This window comes from Homalodisca vitripennis, unplaced genomic scaffold, assembly GCF_021130785.1.
Source record: "Homalodisca vitripennis isolate AUS2020 unplaced genomic scaffold, UT_GWSS_2.1 ScUCBcl_4827;HRSCAF=11235, whole genome shotgun sequence".
NCBI classification, from domain to species: Eukaryota; Metazoa; Arthropoda; class Insecta; order Hemiptera; family Cicadellidae; genus Homalodisca; species Homalodisca vitripennis.
In genome coordinates this window covers 1-19,752 of record NW_025780937.1, presented here as the reverse complement: position 1 = coordinate 19,752, position 19,752 = coordinate 1, and the positions used below count along the sequence as shown (strand labels likewise).

Sequence of the window (19,752 nt, the reverse complement as noted above, 5' to 3'; positions counted from 1 at the left end):
CCATGACGTGATCTGCAGTGTTGTGCAACATCCTGAAGCAGCCGACGGTCAAGGACTTGTTATCAACCGCAGCCTCACACTCTGAACATCTGGCTACACTGCCTCAACACTCCGCAACACCTTGTTTCATCACTCGACCCCTTTCTGCACCCTCCAACCACGTCATCGCAACCCTCACGAAGAATGAAGATCACAGATGAGTTCTTAAAGAAATTAAGCTTAATCTATAGATTTAATAATGTAAATAGCGCTTATCAACACCTTCATGAACTAATTTCAAAAACCTTTCTAAAAAATAACAAACCAAAATTCAAAATTCATTCAGATGACAAAAATTGGCTTACAATTGGCATTCAAACCGCCGTTAAAGTTAGAAATAAACTGTATAGACAAAAGAGATTTGAACAAGCAAAATTTTATAAATCGAAAATTAAACATTATAGCAATATTTTAAAAGAAAACTATTATAAAGAACTGATTGAAATGTCATCTGATTCAAAAACCAAATGGAATATTATAAACAAATTCTTAAATAAATCCAAAAAACCTTGTAGATACACAGGTGATTTAAATACAATGAACAAATTCTTTGCAAACATTGGTTCAGAATTGGCTTCAAAGATTCCAGATCTAGAAAACGAAAAAATGAAATCAAATCCGAACTCTATATATCTCTCTGAAATTACCAAACTAGAAATTGAGACCAAAATTAAACTTTTAAAGAATGATAAAGCAAGTGGATCAGATAAAATTCCAATCAAACTAATCAAAAATCTTGTATACATAATAAGTGAACCACTAGCATACATTTTTAACTTAAGTATTCAAACTGGCATTTTTCCCGATAGATTAAAAATAGCAACAATCAGCCCAATCTACAAAAGTGAAGGAATTTTATCAGATCCATCCAATTTTCGACCAATCAGTCTACTACCAATAATTGGCAAGATATTTGAGAAATGTTTGTATGAGAGATTATATAGCTTTTTGGAAAAATACAACCTGTTATCAAGAAAACAATTTGGCTTTAGAGTTAACAAAAATACAGAGGAAGCAATCAATTTAGTTGTTAACAGTATTGATCAAAATACACTAATCTCATTTCTAGACCTTAAGAAAGCCTTTGACACTGTAGATTTTAAGATATTACTATACAAATTAGAACATTTAGGAATTAGAGGTAAATGTTTAGATTTATTTGCTAGTTATCTTGATAACAGGTTCTGTAATACAAAAATTGGCAACAAAATTTCAAATTTAGAAAAAATCACCTGTGGAGTTCCTCAAGGAAGTTGTCTTGGTCCTCTTTTGTTTATAATATATATCAATAGTATAACAACCCTTAATTTACATGGCGAATTAGTACTCTTTGCCGATGACACAGCCTTAATAGTTAAAGGTAACGATTTACATAAAAAAAACAAACGAGGACCTGACGAAAATTAATAATTGGCTACAACAAAATAAATTAACTTTAAACTTTCAAAAAACAGAATATATAGATTTCTCCAGAACTAATGACCAATTACCAATAAAAAAGGTAGAATGTTATAAGTACTTACGCTGTATCATAGACTTAGACTTAAATTTTAATCAACATATTAACCATATAGAAAAAACAAATTAAAAAAGCTTTGAAACCGTTATATGTATGTAAAGAAGAAAACTTCAAAAGTCAGTATTTTCAGCATTTGTCATGTCTTTTCTAAATTATGCAATAACCATTTGGGGTAACAAAAATATTTCAAACCTTTCTAACATTCAAAAACATATTATGACTAGATTCAAGATAAAAAAATATCATATCTTTAGATTCTTTATATACATATAACAGGATAAAATTAGCCCGTAAAAATAAAATAGATGTAAGTAGTTTAAGTAACATAGAATTATATATTTTTAATAAAAACTTAAGCGATACCAAACTTAAGGCATATTTTAACTACGAATATATACCAACTAAAAGTTATTACAATCTGTAATTATCTTGTTTCAAAATTCTTTAGGTTCAATTGGGATCACTTGGCCATTACTTTAAAACAGATTTGATTGTAGGAAGTATGGCCGAGTTTTTCTCATTGTATCTCCCTTATATTACTCCTGATTACATCATATTTAAGCAATTTATCAGAGACAACGACAACATAACAAACCGCATTGGTAACCGCACTCTGAAAATCCATATTGATAATTATATCGTTCTTTGAACCAGAAATATTTGTCAAACTCTTTGTTGTATCAATGACATAAATAGGTCTATTCGCTAAAAATTCTTTAGGATTGTAATACATTTCCTTATTATTACAGTAAACTTTCTTAAAATCTTGATACATCTGATACATGATTCTGAAAAGACCTCCTGAAATGTTTAAGTTTTGTAATTCATCTGGATAATAAGAACCGTTCAATTTTACTCTGATATTTTTTACATTCAAACTATCAAACTTTGAAGGATTTTTTTCTTGATTATTCTGTCTATCTGTTTGAAAACCTATAATAATGAACTTGGGATTGAAGATGTTTCTATAAATATTTGTGATATCGAACGAATAAGTTGTTCCGGAAATACCTTTTTGCTCAATACATTGCCAATCTAGAAAATTAAACATAATGTTTTGACTTTTTGTAATTTCATCAATCAACCTAATTTTACTCGTGGTTTTATAATCAATCATTGGAAACTCTAATAAAAAAATCTGTAATTGTAATTTTGCCATCAACTGGCATATCATTTCCAGTTTTTGTTTTTAATATCGCATCATCGTCTTCTGCTCTTATAAAACTTAGATAAAATCCTCCTTTATAGATCGGAATAGTAACATTTTCAAAAAATCCTAATCCAAAATGAGATAAATTTCCAGCTGCTTCAAAAACACCAAATTTAAAATCTGATTCAAAGCCATTAGAAGTTTGAGAAATAACATCACTTTTTGAATACGAAATCGTTCCTTCAATAGTGCTTAATTGGCCACAGTTTTCGACTTCTTCTATCAATTTATTGTGTTTTCTTAACTTCAATCTTAGAAAATAAAAACGGTATAAAATTATCGATTAATCTAACATTATCAGTTCCAAGATATGCTTGACCATCTTGTTTTGTTAAAGTTCCAGAAATATAAAACTGGAAGTTAGACGAGCAAAAGTTATCTCCAAAATCAATATTAAACTCAGTTCTTTTATTCGGTTTCATTCAAATGTTGTTTACTAATTGGATAGAAATTTTTAAACTCCGCCCTTTCAATATCACTAGCATATTTTCTGTAGTCCGCCATTTAATAAGAGAAAATTTAGAAATTTTAAACATCATGTATAAGAAATATATCATTTTTCATCGATCTAATGTACGTTTTTATAAGAAAAGATATAAATTTTAGTCATTTTTAATGATCTACTTCGTCATATTCAGGATTCTCTTCCTTAAATTTTGCGATCTCGGTCACATATTTCAATAAAATTTGCACAGGATAGTAACCGCTATCTATAATATTGTTCCAATCAACTGTATCTTTATTTTCATCCAAAAAACTTTATACTCAAGTGTTGATAGAGACAAAGAACAGACATATGATCTTTTAATTGATAATGTATATTTTCTTGAATGAACTCTGATGATAAAGTTTGATATTTAGCAATGTTATACCAATTCAATTTGTTTACGTATAATCTCATCATATCTTCGGATAATTCATATTTTTGAGAAATGTCATCCCAATGTTCTTTTTTCAAATCTCTTTCGTGTTGCATTATAAAAAGATCGAAAGCACTGTAATGTCCCGCCATCTCTATTTATTAAGAAAAAATTTCAAAATCAAGTTTTTATAAATTGGCTCTTTTTTGAGTTACATTTAGCACATTTTTCCAGAAATTCTCTTAACTCCGTTAATGTTTGCATAGTATTTTATATCGTTTGTGGCAGTTTTCTCTTTGCACCTCACACAGTATATGAGCGCCATTTACAAAAGAAAAATTTAAATTGAATCATCGTAACCACCTACTCCATTAAATCTGTTGTCGATGTTTTCAAAAGTTTTATCGACATCTTCTTTAAATTTATTAAAGTTTTCTTCTAGTTTATTTAATTTGTCATGAAGTAAAGCTTGATTAATAGCTACTCTTTTAAAAACTTCACATTTTTCTCTATAGGTTTCATTAAAATCCTCTTGAAATTTATTGACTTTCAATAAGATCGGCTTTATATAGATTGAAATTTTCCTCAAAGTTTGTAAATTTTTCATCACAATTTTTCTATAGATCTTTTACTTCTTTCTTCAAGTTTTTCATAGACTTCTGTTGTAAAATCTTTAACATGCTGTTTATGATTCTCGTAATTTTTGTTTAGTTCATTAAACATTTTAATATGATCTTCTAATTGAATCATTACAACAACATCAAATGGATTAATTCCTTTACTAACACTGCTAATTCTTTTTCCTTTAAAATCTAAGGCATTTTTAACATTCGGATCATGTAAATCAACAATATCGATGTTTTCTGATAATTTTAGAGGTTTTAAAATTTGTTCTTTAACAACAACATCATGTTTGTCAATACCAGGTCGACACCGACAATTCTTTTCTTATTAGCCAAACTAACATAATTCTTTTCAACTTTGATCGCTTCAGTAATTTTATCAGCTTTATCGATATGAGACATTAAATTGGTAAATAATTTTTTTACACCATCATCAACTTCTTTTTCCAATGTTTTTATTTTATCAGCAACTTCATTTGAACTCATGAAATTTTCAAGTTTGTTATCATATTCTGCTTTAAAATCTTCAATCTCGACAGCAAAACATTTCTGAATCTGGAAGGTTTTGTAATACATTTTCTAACTTGTTATCAAACTCATTTCTCCAAACTATCAAAATTCAAACTATTATCTACATTTTGAATAATTTGTGTTCCAAATACGTCAAAAATATTTTGTGAATCCATATTTATTAAGTAATAATTTGTTAACAACTTCTTTAAAATCTTTACCAGCACTCAGTTCATTCAAAACAAAAACACATAAATGACCACAAATTGGGGGATCTTTATAGTCTTGAATCTGAGAATCATTGTAGTAGACGCTTGATTTTTTCAAATATTTAATCAATTCTATAGGTGGTTTGTCCTCAATTCTTCCATACGAATCAAAATAACATGCATTCTTATCATTTTTATAATAACAAATCCAATGCGTTCCACTTCCCATAATCGAGTCTAAATTCACAATTCCACATTCAAATTTCTTAACTTTTTTCAGGTAATGTATCTCTCATGAAGATTCCTCTAAAATGTTTAATATTTTTGCAGATTTCTTCCAATTCCCCGAATGTTAAAGGTTTAAATTTTTTTTCAATGTTTGATTTCACGTAATTCAAAGTTTTTTCATCTAATCCAGATCCTGTAACATCTTCCAACTCTTTATCTAACTAATTTAAAATGTTTCGAACAATAGGAATCACATCTTTTTTAACGATTGGAGCAGCTTTACGAACATAAGGAACAACATTTTTAACAACTGGAATATTTTCTCCAAAATCTAATAAATCTTTCAAAAGTCTACCATTTTTAAGTTCTTTCAACTGATTATAAGAAAATTCTATTCTGGTTCCTTTATTGTTTTTTCTTATTTTTTTTCGAGTTTATTGTATTGTCTATTTGTTAAAAATATCTTATCTTCGCCATTTTTTAGTTGATCTATTTTAAATTGAATACTAACGGGTATTTTCTTCTTAAAAGCGGATTTTATTTTTTCTTTCTGATTTTTGCTGAAGTTTACGTTCACCTCCATTTATATAGTTAAAATTTCAAGTTCTCTTCGATTCCCATTCCTAGTTTTCTCTTCAAAAACATTGCTCCAGCTGTTGGAAGCGCAACAAATCTTTCACCTAAACTAGCATCTTTTGATAAAAATCTATCCATTGCCTTATCTTGCAAAACTTTATCTGCGATATGTCTGGAATTTGTGTCTCTATGTTTTGCATAAAAAATATCGTGTGCCATAGCAGCTTGATCTAATTTATTTATACCAGGATCTCCTCTTTTTAGTCTTTTTTCGAGTTTTGTGCCAGGCCCCAGATACTGATAAGTTGGTACGTGTAATTCAAAAGGTAAATTGTTGATAAAATCATTCAAAAGTCCACTACCCTCAATCATAGATGAACTTATTGCCGGCAAAACTCGTTTTAAATATTTAATTCCATCAGGTTTTTCAATCATTTCATCAAGTTTGTTCGAAATAAAATCTTTAATCGCTTTCTTTTCGTTCAAAAAATTGTTGTTTCCAGCCTTTTCTTGAGCATAAATATAATTTATAATTCCATCGAGTTTTGTCAAATCGTCGATATATCTGTACTCAATCTTATTATCACTGTATTTTCTTATACCAGATCCTTCGATTCGTTTTTCCCAAATTGGTTTAATCAAATTGAGATATTTTTTACCTTTACTTGACTTTGGTTTCTTAGTTGATGGATCATTATTTTTGTAAATTGAATCAGATTTCCATAAAATTTCAGTATACTTTTTCAAGTCTTCTTCAGAATATAAACCGTCTTTTGGAACATCAGTGCCTGTTAATAATCTCCATAAACCTTGAGTTCCTTTATATGTTTTTTCATTAATAATGATATCATTATGCTCAAAATTCACGGGCAAATTTCCAATCATAAAACTTTTCTTTTTTCTGTCCCAATACAAACCAAATTTATCATCCTTTGCTCTAGGAAGAAATTTTTTACCAATTTCACCATTTATTATATCCGTTGTTCCAGGACTTATTGGTTCAACTATAGTAGATTCTTCAATGATTCTAGGTCTAAATGGTGTTTGACGATGGTAATTTTGGCAATTCAAACTCAGATTCTGGTATCGAAATATCGGCAAATTGTCGTACAACTGGAACCAAATTCATCAAATTTTGAACTATCGCTTAAAACGTTTTCAATTTTACCTTCAACATTTTTAATTGCAGAAGTTTACAGGTTGATTAATTTTTTGAATAAATTCTTGTTCTTTTTCATCAATTCGAATCTGTTCTTTAAATTCTTTGATTAATTTCTTTTCGATTTGATCAAGTTTTTTCGCCTCTTCAGAAGTTACGTTCGCCATTTATTTAGGAAAATTTTGAAACGTAGAACGTGAACGTGGAACGTGAACACGAAACGTGAACACGAAACGAGAACACGAAACGTGGAACGTAAAACGTGAACGTGAAACGTAAAACGTGAACGTGGAACGTAAAAAACGAGAACACGAAACGTAAACGTGAACGTAAAAACATGAAAACAACTAGATTATCACACGTTTATATTGGAAAATTTATTCAAATATTTGCCATTTTTAGGCTTCAAAGTTAGATTAATAGTTAAAAATCCGTATTTTCTTCCTTCCAAAATCACATAACTCAATAAAGTGGTTAAAACTCATATCAGATCCCACATAATTGTTATAAATCTTTCTCGAATAGTGATCGTCTTGCTTAAAAATACACAACATATTCAGGTTATTTCTTATAACTTGTCTATCAACCTTTGAAAAGCATTGAGAAAGATAGATACAAGAGATATTTTTGTGACGAGACATTACGAAATATTCCTTGATAAACGTCTTGATTTTCCAAAATACAATCATCAAAAACGATTAAAGAATTCGGTTTACATTCGCTTAATGGAACTATGTCCTCGGAAGCATTATAAAAATGTGATATTTTTTTGTTTAAGTTTTTCTCAATATTTTCAAATCTTTCTTGTAATTTTTTATATGCGTCTTGTTCTAAAGATTTACTAAAAACATACAAATTGGAATAAGGAATCAACCTATTGTAGATAAAAATTCAATAATAAAGTTGTTTTTCCACATCCACTTGAACCAACAATTAACAATCTGATTGGTTGATCTTTCTTATTTTCTTCAAACGTTTGAAGTTTTATCTGATCTTTTTGCTTTAAAAATTTCTCCATTTAAATAGAAGATTTTCATCTTGAAGCAACGCTTGCGAAAATGAAGCTGTTCAAGTTGACTTCAGAAAGCTCTCAATTATTTTTAAACTTGGAACATCCTATACACTTAGAGGAAGAATCAAATTATTTTATCGGTTTAAGCGGTTTTTATTCTGACAATTTTGTAATAAATATTAGTGAAAGTTCTCCTTATTGCATAGGATTTAGTGAGAAGAACATAACAAAATACTATGGTTTAAACAAAGGATATTATACTTTCGATCAAATAAAAAATTCCCTTAAAAATTATCTGAAAACATTCAAACAATCAGATAAATCTTTAAACTATGACGAAAACAAGTTTGAAATGCAAAAAAAATTATCTCTCTAATAAAATTCAAATAAAATCACCAGTAAGAATAATGTTTTCAGCAATTATTGTAGAATTGTTAGGGTTTGTTCAAGAAACTATTGAGCCAAATCAGGTATATTTAGGAAATAAAACGCCAAAATTTAGACCGTTTGATGTAATTGAAGTGCACTGCAATCTCGTTGAACCTAGTTTTGAAAATCATAACCGAACATTTACACAAAGAATCTGAAATTCTGTACACTTTTTTCCCAAATGTTGCTTATGGATCAAAAAATCAGTGAAAAACCAAATGAAATCGATTATATTCCAATTAGAAAAAATATTAAAAGAATTCAAAAAGTCGTTCTGACTATTCAAGACTCTGAAGGAAATCTATTAAATAATGAGAGTAAAACAACAATATATTTAAGATTGCAAGTAACTAGTTAAATTTCTTTCTATCTAAATGGAGTCAGTTGTAGACCTACTCAATAATCAAACTTACATTCAATAATAAAGACATTGTAACGATTGTTGACGAAAACAATGTAATCTGGTTTAAGGCTAAAGATGTTTGTGAAATATTAGGTTATGAAAAAAACAAAACACGCAATTTAAATTAAATGTTGATGATGATGACAAAATTCAATATTTTTACTTAAAAAACAAGGGGCTATTTGAATGGCCCCTTAACAATCTTCATCCTGACACTGTTTTTATCAATGAAATCTGGACTTTATTCTTTAATTTTGAGATCACATAAAAAAGAGGCAAAAATCTTCAAAAATTGGGTTACAAAAGAAGTTTTGCCAAGTATTCGTAAATTTGGTCCAGTACAAACTTGAAAACAAGATTAAATATTTAGAGGACGAAGTTAAACACTTGCAAATTAAAGATGAAATAAAAACGGAAATAATCGCAAAACAAAGTGTAAAAATTGACTTAATGAAACCAGAACTTGTTTGTAAAAATTTTGATAAGAAAAAAACACCATGTTTTTGTATTAATTAAGAAGAATCACATGTGGGAATATCCTTATTACGTTATCAGAGCTCAAAAGAGAGAAATACCGAAAAGATTGAAAGAACTTGAAATTGATTACCCAGAAATGGAAATTTTATTAAGACATGGAGATCCAAATAGTATAAATCTCTACAACCAAATGAAAGAATCTTTGAATATTTTATACAACGGAAATCATTTTACTACAAATATGGCAGAATCTCGACTGATTTATAGAATATCTAAATTACACGATGAAAATGTTAAACTCTCGATTTATTATATTTTGTTTGTAAATGTTTAGCATAACTAGGTAACCATTGTAAAATCTTTTATTCATATTCACAAGGCATTTCGTTTTTTATAACTTTCGCTGAAAATTTTTTTAGCACAATCTTTGCAAAAAGCATCTTTTCTATCTTTACTATACTGCCAGTTATTAAATTCAGAAATATTTTTAATTTCTTTACAAAAGTAACAATTTTTTTCTTCTAAAGTTAATTTGTCCATTTTAACGTATAATTCCTTACAATAACAGTCTTTTCTATTCTCTTCTTGACACTTTGTACATTTCTTTTGAGACTCCATTTAAATAGAAAAATTATTACACGATGAAAATGTTACTAAATTTTATTAAAAACTCTTGACTTATGATATTTTGTTTGTAAATGTTTAGCATAACTAGGTAACCATTGAAGAACTCTTCCACATTCGCAATGAGTCGGTTTATTTTGACTTTCTCGGAAAATTCTTATAGCACAATCCTTACAATAAGCTTGTTTTTTATCTTTACTATAATGCCAGTTGTGAAATTCTGAAATATTCTTAATATTTTTTATATTTATACAAGCTTTCTTAACTTTGATATTCTTTGGTAAATCGATGTACGATCCTGCATTCATCATTTCGTGTTTGTTAAGGCTCAAAACTAGTTGTTTGCAGCTCTTAAATGTCCATCCGGAACCTTTATTTGGATGATTTGTCTGTTCTCTATGTGTTAATTTATTAAATTGTTTAGTGATAAAATCGTTTACATTGAAGATTTCATCTGCTTTTATAGTAAAGTACATTGGGCAAGTTTGTGGTTCACCATTCACTAAAGTTCGTTCGTATTCACATTCTAAAGATAGATAACCTTTCATATTTTTAACGGATTCTTGAAATTTTTCGATTAAAATTTTGATTTCTGGCCTCATAATTGATAGATACTTGTAAATTGACATGAAATCATCGTTCAAATTCGTTAAAATGTATTGTTTGAACAGACCGTGCATAGAGGACAAAACTTCGACATCGATGATATTTTCAGATTTGTGTTTATCTATTTGTTCGATCGTTTCAGACTTAGTTTTTTCGTTAGTGTTGATAGATAATTTTTCGGCGATTGATTGAATTTTTTCATCACTAAATACTTTAAGATCTTTCTTTTCAACTTTAAAATTTTTCTTTAATTCCCTCAATTTATCTATATTATACATCCTCTCGTGATTAGCAATTTGATTTTCTCTGGCCCATTGTCTTAAATAATTTAGTTCATTATCGTAAATTTCTTTGTTCTTCAAATGAATCTTTGAGTTGTAGTGCCGATCATAATGATGTTTAAAAATTTCTTTTTTACAAAAGGGACATGATACCTTTTCGCGCTCCATTTAATAAGGAAAAATTTTATGAGTTGAGTTTCACTATTTAGTGGAATGTCTTTTTGTTTAACGGAAATTATTTGCTAAATTCATATTATTTTCTTTCATTCCTCCTAATACTTCAAAAATATACTCTCTCGCTGCTTAAAATCTCGATTTCTTCCGTAATAATCTTTGTAATCATAGACAAAATATCCTAAATAGTTGTACAATAGAATGAAATTATTTCTATTTATCTCTGTTGTAGAAATGTAAACATAAACATTTGTGCTGAAAAATTTATATCTTGGTAGACTTAGTTCCATAATCTCCATTTATAAAAAAATCTTTTTGTTTAAATGGAAGAGTATAATGCCAACTGTTACAAGTGTTATAATAGAGGAGAAATTATTGATAAAAGATATTTAGTTTGTAGAGATTGTAATTTAATTTTGTATGAAAGACCTAAACCTAAGAAATTTCGAAATAAACTAACACATTTGAATAATCTGCTTACAAAATTGCAATATGGAGGTAAAAAACAAAACACAATTTGTTACAGAATTTAGAAAACAGAATAAAAATTTTTACTTATCTCTTGGAACCGTTGAAAAAATTATTTTCCTTTTCAAAGAATACATTAGGTTTGTAGGTATCGATACACACGTTTATTATGAAAAGATATTACCTGTATTTTTTTCATTATCTGGATGTTGAATTTGTCTACGATTTTAAGCCTGAAATCTTTGATGATTTTTATAGTAACATTTGGAGAAATTAAACGAAGAACCTCGTGAAAAGAATGCGGTTTTACTCACATTCTCCCCGACTTCTCGAGTGATTGTTAGCAAATTTCATTTTTTCCGTCTTTAAATTTTTTTCTATTTAAATGGAGTTCTTGAAAGAGTTAAATGATATTGGAGAATGTAAGTTTAAAGAGTATAAGAAGTTAAATGAATTGGAAGAAAGGAAGAAACATAGAATCTTGAATTTGGAGAAAATGAAAGATAAATTCGGGTTTACAATAATTGCCGAGTTGGAAGATTGTAAAGTACACTTGCCGAACAGATTTTTGACTGTTTTGGATGAAAAAAAGATTAAAGAATTAAACAAAAATGAAAAATTACACTTGATTGTTACTGGAAAGAAGACTATAAAAGATAAAGAAATTATAACAATTAACTTTGTAGAATAAAGTCTTTTCAGTTGTGCTCTAAAACTTGCAGTCCCTCCCCACGTCATAGTACTGTTTTGATAACCATAGTTGGTGTCTTTCTTCATAGGAATCACATGGAATATTATCTACAGTAATACCTTTTGTTTCACACAAAATGTGGCTATATTCTATAAGAAAAATTCTATAATGCTCTTTAATGAATTGTGTTGATAAATCTTGATACTCACAAAAATTCCTAAGAAATTCATCAATTAAGTCTTGATTATCTTGAAAGAACGTATAATATGGGAAAAATGTCATAAAAAACGATGAAAAACTCTCTGTTTGTTTATTTTTTACTTTCTTTTCAATATCTTTCGTAATTATATTAAATATGTAATCCCTTACTTTTTTAGTTTTTTGCCGATAGTAAAACACTCCATTAGACGTTTTTTCTGCAAAAGACTTTACAAGTTTCTTTGAAATTCTGTATCATTTTAAGGAAAGTATCGAAGACGGTATCAACTGTTGTTGAAAATAAACCGGCAATTCACTGAATTCATCTTTGTTGCACTGTTTTAATGCTAGAAATTGTAGAGACTTTGGTGAGTTCATGTTGTTTATTTAGTAGAAAAGATTTTTTATTTAAGAAATATCTGTTCATTAAAATTTTAGAATAAAGCACTGAACTTGTCACTACGGATTAATTTCACTAAGTCTTGTTCCAAATAGAGCTGAAGATGAAGAGAATGCGATATTAAAACCAGTAAACAGTGAACTTTTAACATTCCTGGATCAAAAGTATAGAGTAAAATTTAAATATGACTGACTAGTGTGAGGTCTGGACGGGAAAGGCTGTTCTCCTGTGTGCCGCGCAGTGCTACCAACATTTCTCGCTCAACGGTAATGCCAACATATTCTAAATTCAACATTCGAGTATTATAAATTCCACAATTTATGTTGTCATACTGTCATGAAAAATTGCTTGAATACAGTTTACCATAGTTTATTTAAGTAAATTGTATTGTGAATTGTTTTTACATATTTATGGTGTATTGAACAGTATTTGTATTGATTTTTGGGCTGTCCCAAAAGTGGTCCAGAACCGCCACATTCATATCTACTTATATATATATATCTAACAACTATTTGTTTAGTAAAATATTTATGGACCCTTACAGAATTTTCTAAGAAATAGAGCAACCATTTGACTGTTATACAGATTATCTATCCTTGGGACAAGTTCGTCACGTCGATGCCTGTATGGGCCATAGTTGTGGCTCACACCTGCGTGAGCTATGGCTTCATTTCACTGTCCATTGTGTTGCCCGATGTATATGAGAGGTATCAACTTTATTAACTAGCTGTATTTAGTAAATGTATTCACTATAAAATTATATTCAAGTTGAACGATTTATTATGAACAATTATTATAAAAAAACAACCTTCAACCAAGGTTGTATTACTGATGTACATTAAATGAAATAAAAACTAATTTATTTAAACAGACAAAGCTAGGGCCGATTGGCAATTTCTTAGACTTGACCTGTAGAAATTAATATTAAAGAAGTAATTAAATATGGTTCTTTTAACACGTTCACCACTAGTATACACGATCTTTCACAACTGTTGTGCGCCCGATGGGGTGCACGTTGCTATGCATTTTCTTATTGCGTTTTTTTTTTATTGAAATAATCTTTTTAGAAAAATTGCGAAACCTTCATACTTTTCGTGTTATACTTAGACGTTTAACATATAAAATGATTTCGGTTATGTAGCATTATTATTAAAAATGAGACGGTATATGAACAAGTTGTTATATTGGGCACTATTATTTGTAATAATAGAAAGAATTAAATAAGAGAAGAAGAAAAACCATTAAAAAGAAGGTCATATAGAGAACAAGATATAAAAAGATTCAAAATGATTAGATGCATATATAATGCAATTCCAAAACAAAACCCGAAATGAGTTCAAATCAGTCTCCTTGTTGTCAGCACTTGTCTAGTTGAATACTTATAAGTACAATTAAGAATACCTATAAAAAATTTATTGGGGTAAAATGAAAAAAAAAAAAGTTATTATATGTTGTTTTTTAAGAGATCTTAAACTTTTATATCAACCTTCGATCCTTAGAGATAACTATATTGTTATCAAAGTTGTGATTGTAGTAATAGTTTAATGATCATGATATTTTTCAATAGAATAGTGATTGTGAATGAGAAATTTATTACTTATAAAGTAGACAACGCTTTTGGTTACAGATACATACAACTACCGGTTTAGATAGAACCGGATTCTTGTCGTCCCTGCCTTATCTACTGATAGCTGTCCTGATGCCGGTCGCTGGAACATTGGCTGACTGGTTGAGGAACACAGAAGTGCTCACTACCACACAAGTAACTGGAAAGTTTGTGTTGCTCGTATTTTTGTTATAAGTTTTACTCTGGAACAGTATTTTATACCGTCGTCAAAGTTGAAGCAGTCGAGGGTTTAAGCTCGGTCCAATTATCCTTAGGCTGAAATAAAAGTGTTAAAGCCAGAATGAATATAATTTTTTTTAATTAATCTGACAATTATAATATTTGGTGGGAAATATAATAATCCTCAGTGCTTAGGAAAAGTCAGATATCTAGTATTGTTCCTACGTAATTTGGGAAAGCCCCAACTATATTAAACATAATTTGTCTTTCTGCAGTTTATTTATTTTATATCACATTGATAATTTTAAAATGATCAGTTTTTTGATTCGAGTAAGCATATAAACATAAGAATGTTGTTATGAAGAGATATTAAGCCTTGGCAATGCTTGCATACAAACAGTTCAGTGTTCAGTATATGGAGAAGGTTTTTATTGAAAAATGATTTCTAATCACCCTAATTATTTAATTTCCAGGGGATTTTATGCATTTTATACAAGGCCTCTAGAACCCCAAACTACCCACCATAAGCAAAAAGATATTTATACAGAGCGTAACTGAAATAACACTGACTTCAGGAGGTCCTAGAAGTCCAATAAGTCCAAACAAACAAAAAAGTTTCTATAAATGTATGCTCTAAAATGCATTGTTTTCCCTCTGTCCGTCTGTTACATTAAAATTTTGCATTAACGCGTCTGGTCATTGATTGACGAGTTCTTTCGAGGATACCTGATGTATTCTTTAAAGTGTTATAGGATGCAGTGATACGCTGTAAAGGTCATTCCAAGTGTTAACCGGTCTTTAATAAACTAGAGCTTTCAAATGATCCCAATGGAAGAATACAGACCCCCCTCTGCCTGTCTATCTTTCCTCATAAGTTTGGTCCAGAAAGTGTGTGACATCGAGTCTAAAATGCGAGGGACCTCCATCATGCATAAACCAACAGTGCTTTTTTCACACCCAAGGGAGCATCATCTAAAATTCCTGACAAATCGTGTTGTAAGAAATGTATGTAGTTTTCACGATTTAGTCTGTCAGTTAAATACAAAATGACCTGATAAACAGCCTCCGATGATGCCCGCCCAAACAATTATTCTAAGCTTTTGTTCATTGGGGTGTGGGTTTTCATCAGCCCATTGATGCATATTGTGGTATTTGGTTATTCTATCTGAGTACAAACCTAATGATGTAAAGTCGAGGTTTTTAGCTTGCTGATAAAACTATTTGCAAAACTGCAAACGTAATGGAACGTCAGTCAGCAAAGCAAAGAGCTTGTCCACTCTGATAATGGTGCGGATATTACATATTACAGTTATGTAGAACTAACAATATTAGATATTACAGTTCATGTAGAACTCGCCATACTGTCATGTGTTCTACGTTTAAGTATTGCTCATAACTGCCTAGTACTTATACCTTGATCTTCCTCTACTCGTTTTCATCCAAATCAGGAATTCTGTGCTGTCTCTGTACACCTCGGTCTGCAGTAGAAGGTAACAAAGTTCTAGTCTCCTGAATTCGGTGGAAAACAGCAGCAAATGTTGAATGGGTAGGCAGGTTGTTGTCGATTTGGAAATTATTCGTAATACAGACGGGACGCTAGACGACTATTACCGTTAACCTTTCCATACATAAATGTCATATCAGCTTGATGGCTAATCTGCCATCTTAAATAGAATAAGCTGAACAATTGACTAATTATGTTTTCTACAAGTGAAAGTAACAATTGATATCTTGTAAACAATAAACAAGGAAATAACTTACTTATCTGACTTCATTGCTATTCTAATCAGCTGTATCTTAACATGAAAGCAGATTCAGTTGTTTAAACCATGAAAGTTGAGTCATGCAGATTGTTTGTTACAATATCGTTTTTGAAATCTAATAATAATAATCGTGTTTTGTATTTTTTAGATCCAAAATAACTTTTCTTTCAATATCCAAATTCTTGGAAAAAAGAAAAATACTTGGAAACTTGGGGAAAAACTTCAAAACTTCCTCTGATCTGAATCCAACCGATTTCTTCATTTGGGGTAATTTGAAAGTTCTAGTTTATAAAAGACCGACCAGTTAACACTAGCGATGACCTTTTATAGCGTAACACTGCAGCTTGTAACACTGTAAAGAATACACCAGGAATACTCGAAAGAACTCTGCAATCAAGACGTGTTAATGCATGCATCGCAGCAATTGGAAGGCATGTAGAACATTTGTTGTAAAGTGATCTCTAAGATTTGAAATAATTGCTGTACTGTTAAGTGTTTCTTATTTCATAGTAATGACAGCTTAAAACTCTTTTTGATGGTGAGCCATTTTTGTTAAATGTTCTTAACTTTTGTAGAATACTTGAATTTTCTGAAACTTGTAAATATGAATGTTATTAGGTTAAGACAAATACTATGACTTATTTATCTTTTGAACAACTTCACCAAATGAGGTGCCGTTTGTTTTAGAATAACAATTATATAATTTTTAAATTTTAGTATATTTGTTATACAGGAAGTAGTTTTTAAGAAATTCATCATCAAAGATTTTAACAAGACGCCGTTTTTAATTTTAACTTTCTACCTTTATTGGTTGTTTAGAAAAACATTTTAATGTAAAAACACAAACAGACGGACGGATGGAAAACATTGCATTTTAGGAACATAGAATTTATAGAAACATTTTCGTATGTTTTGACCTCACGAACAATCTTCTGAAGTTTGTCGATGTATTTGAGTTATACTCTGTATATATATCTTTATATTACATCTTAGTTTGGAAATAATATAGCAAAGCAAAAGCTGATCTAGAATTCGTAGTTTGTTTATAATAAATTAAGTTTTCTTTATTATTTTTGATTTTGTGAGAGTTTTATGTTGCAGCTGTACAAGGTTTTAAGTAGTATATAACGACATTGAGGAAATAATTGTGAACACGATAACAACCAAAAGAATTTGTAATAGATCCGAACTAAATTTTGTACGGGGACTTTGTATTTTGCACATTGTTTTTTTAGTTAAGCTCGACGATAATTTTGTTATTGTTATAATTATATTATATGGTAGTATAATTTGAAAGTTTATTGATTAAGACTGTTTTAAAGTATCAGCTATCTTGCATTTGTGAAAAAATAACTCAATTATTTTTAAAATTAGATACAGAATGACAAGTTTTAAAAACATTATGTTAGATACAGGTAATTATGAATAATATTGTCACAGTTTCTGGATGTCTCCTAGTGATTTCAAGGCTGGTAACTGTTCAAGTTTTTGGAAAAGGAATAGTTATATCTCATTTATTATGTATCAAAGAATAAAGAAAAAATGGTTTTTAAAAATTTCCAGTTCATTTGAAATAATATATTTTATTCTTAAATGTTTTTTATAATCCTGTAAAATTATATCCAGAATAGTGCCATACATATTGAGTAGTATACAGTAAGGTTGTGGAAATAATAGTGAACACTGTAATATTTGCTAGATTCGGCTTGGTTGACCATAATATGAGCAATAACTAATCTCCATTTATTAGTTTTGAATTTAAGAACATTTTCACTAAAATGGTATTAAGCATTCTTTCTCCATCCCCTCCATACTCAACCTAAATCGAATGGTTTTTTCAAAAAAGAGCAGGTCAGACCTGATAAGCTTAAGCTTATACATGCTTTTACAATATAGTACCGTAAATTTAGTATTAGCTAATTATTTGTCAGAAGTCATTTATAGAAACCACTATATGAAACAACAAATAAAACCTGAGTACAGCTGTTTTTGTGGGTAGACCATTACAATTTAGATCATATTTAATTAGACCTAACGTGAAAATTAATATTGTGTAACCAAAACGAACTAATGTAAAAATTATAGTGGCGTTACAAAGCATTCTGATGTTAGACCATCTGATTTTAGATAAGTGCTTTAGAGTTAAGGAAAAATAGGTAGTCAGTGACAGTGAGTGATTCAACAATTAAGTCTAGCGACATATGCAATTTTGTTAAGGTTTTTGTTGGTTTGAAAAGGAATCGTCATGTAGACCAATTGATAAGACTACAGAATCCAGTAGGCCTTAGATGATATATCATTAGTCAGTCAGACTGAAAATAATCTAACAGTGGCGCTTAAGGGCGATCTGGCAACACCGCCTTCTACAGAACTTGCTACAAGGTCAGAGTTGCAAAGGCTATCTCGACTCCGAGCGGTGACGGAAAGAGGCAGAGATGATGAGCCAAGCGCGCGATGACCACTCCCTGCTAAAATACAAACAATAACATACCAACAAGCAACGGTGTTATTGACCTTGCGATCAAATTTAAACACCTCAAAACTGTTTTAAATATAAAGACAACCAGGTATTCCTTTTAGGGTTTTTTTCAATGGTTCATTGAAATATATTATGAATCAGATTATATACCTGAACATAATCAGTTGGACACAAACAAATCTTTTTGAGTACTGATTGTACAATTCTGTTTACATTGGTCATCTAACCTCAACTGCTGATAAGTTTGGGAGAGATAATATTTTTGAAAATCTCTCAACCAGTCTGTAAACTAGAAAAAATTCCTCAATCCTAGGTAAATGATGTCTGTCCATCTCTAAAAATTAATTAATTGAGACTTTACAGTCGAAAAATAATCTCAGCTGACCGTTAGTTCTACTACACACACTGACTTGTTATAAACCCAACGCGCCAGTTTATATACAATTTATATACAAATAATAACTTTTAGTTATGTTAGTAGTAACAAAAAGGTAATGGTTTTTTAATATTTTAAACAACCAAACTGTAAACTCAAAAAAATTCATAACTAACTCCGAAACTTGAGATCAGATTAAGACCAAATTTCCATAATGTACAAGACAGGTAAAAATGCACTGTTTTTGAAATGTGGTTTGATACTTTTAAAAAGCGCTTGTTGTTACATTACCATCTTAACTTGTGCACTTGACTGAGCGGTTCAAGAAAGTCAGTCGGATTTGGTCACATTAAATGGAGCCCTTAAAGTTGATATCTTTTATTGTAATTTAGTAAATCGGCCATTTAAAATAGTTTAATTTTTAACACAGATTTCATTAAAACAAGGTTTTATTAACTAACCGTGGCCGATGCCTGCTCATTTTTCAGATACAAACCGCCAGACATACTGTTGCAACACCGTAGCTACTGGGCAAAAATTCATTTCAAAGGTCACTGATTCTTCATCCTATTAAGAAGCTTCAAAAGTTTATACTTATGTTTTCAAATTCACACAAGTATTTGCTAGTAATTGTAAAATGTTGAAATTTCGA

At 29.7% G+C, this 19,752-nt stretch overlaps 1 protein-coding gene across 1 annotated transcript in view; it reads left to right on the top strand.

The window, feature by feature from the left end:
- Positions 1-14,458, top strand: part of LOC124373103 (vesicular glutamate transporter 3-like) — a gene marked incomplete at its 3' end in the record, with an annotated part of 30,581 nt that extends 16,123 nt beyond the window's left edge. Inside the window, exons 2-3 of the mRNA XM_046831496.1 lie at positions 13,282-13,392; positions 14,324-14,458. Of these exons, the coding sequence (XP_046687452.1) occupies positions 13,282-13,392; positions 14,324-14,458 (246 nt within the window). The remainder of the gene's footprint in view (positions 1-13,281; positions 13,393-14,323) is intronic.
- Positions 14,459-19,752: the final 5,294 nt, after the last annotated feature.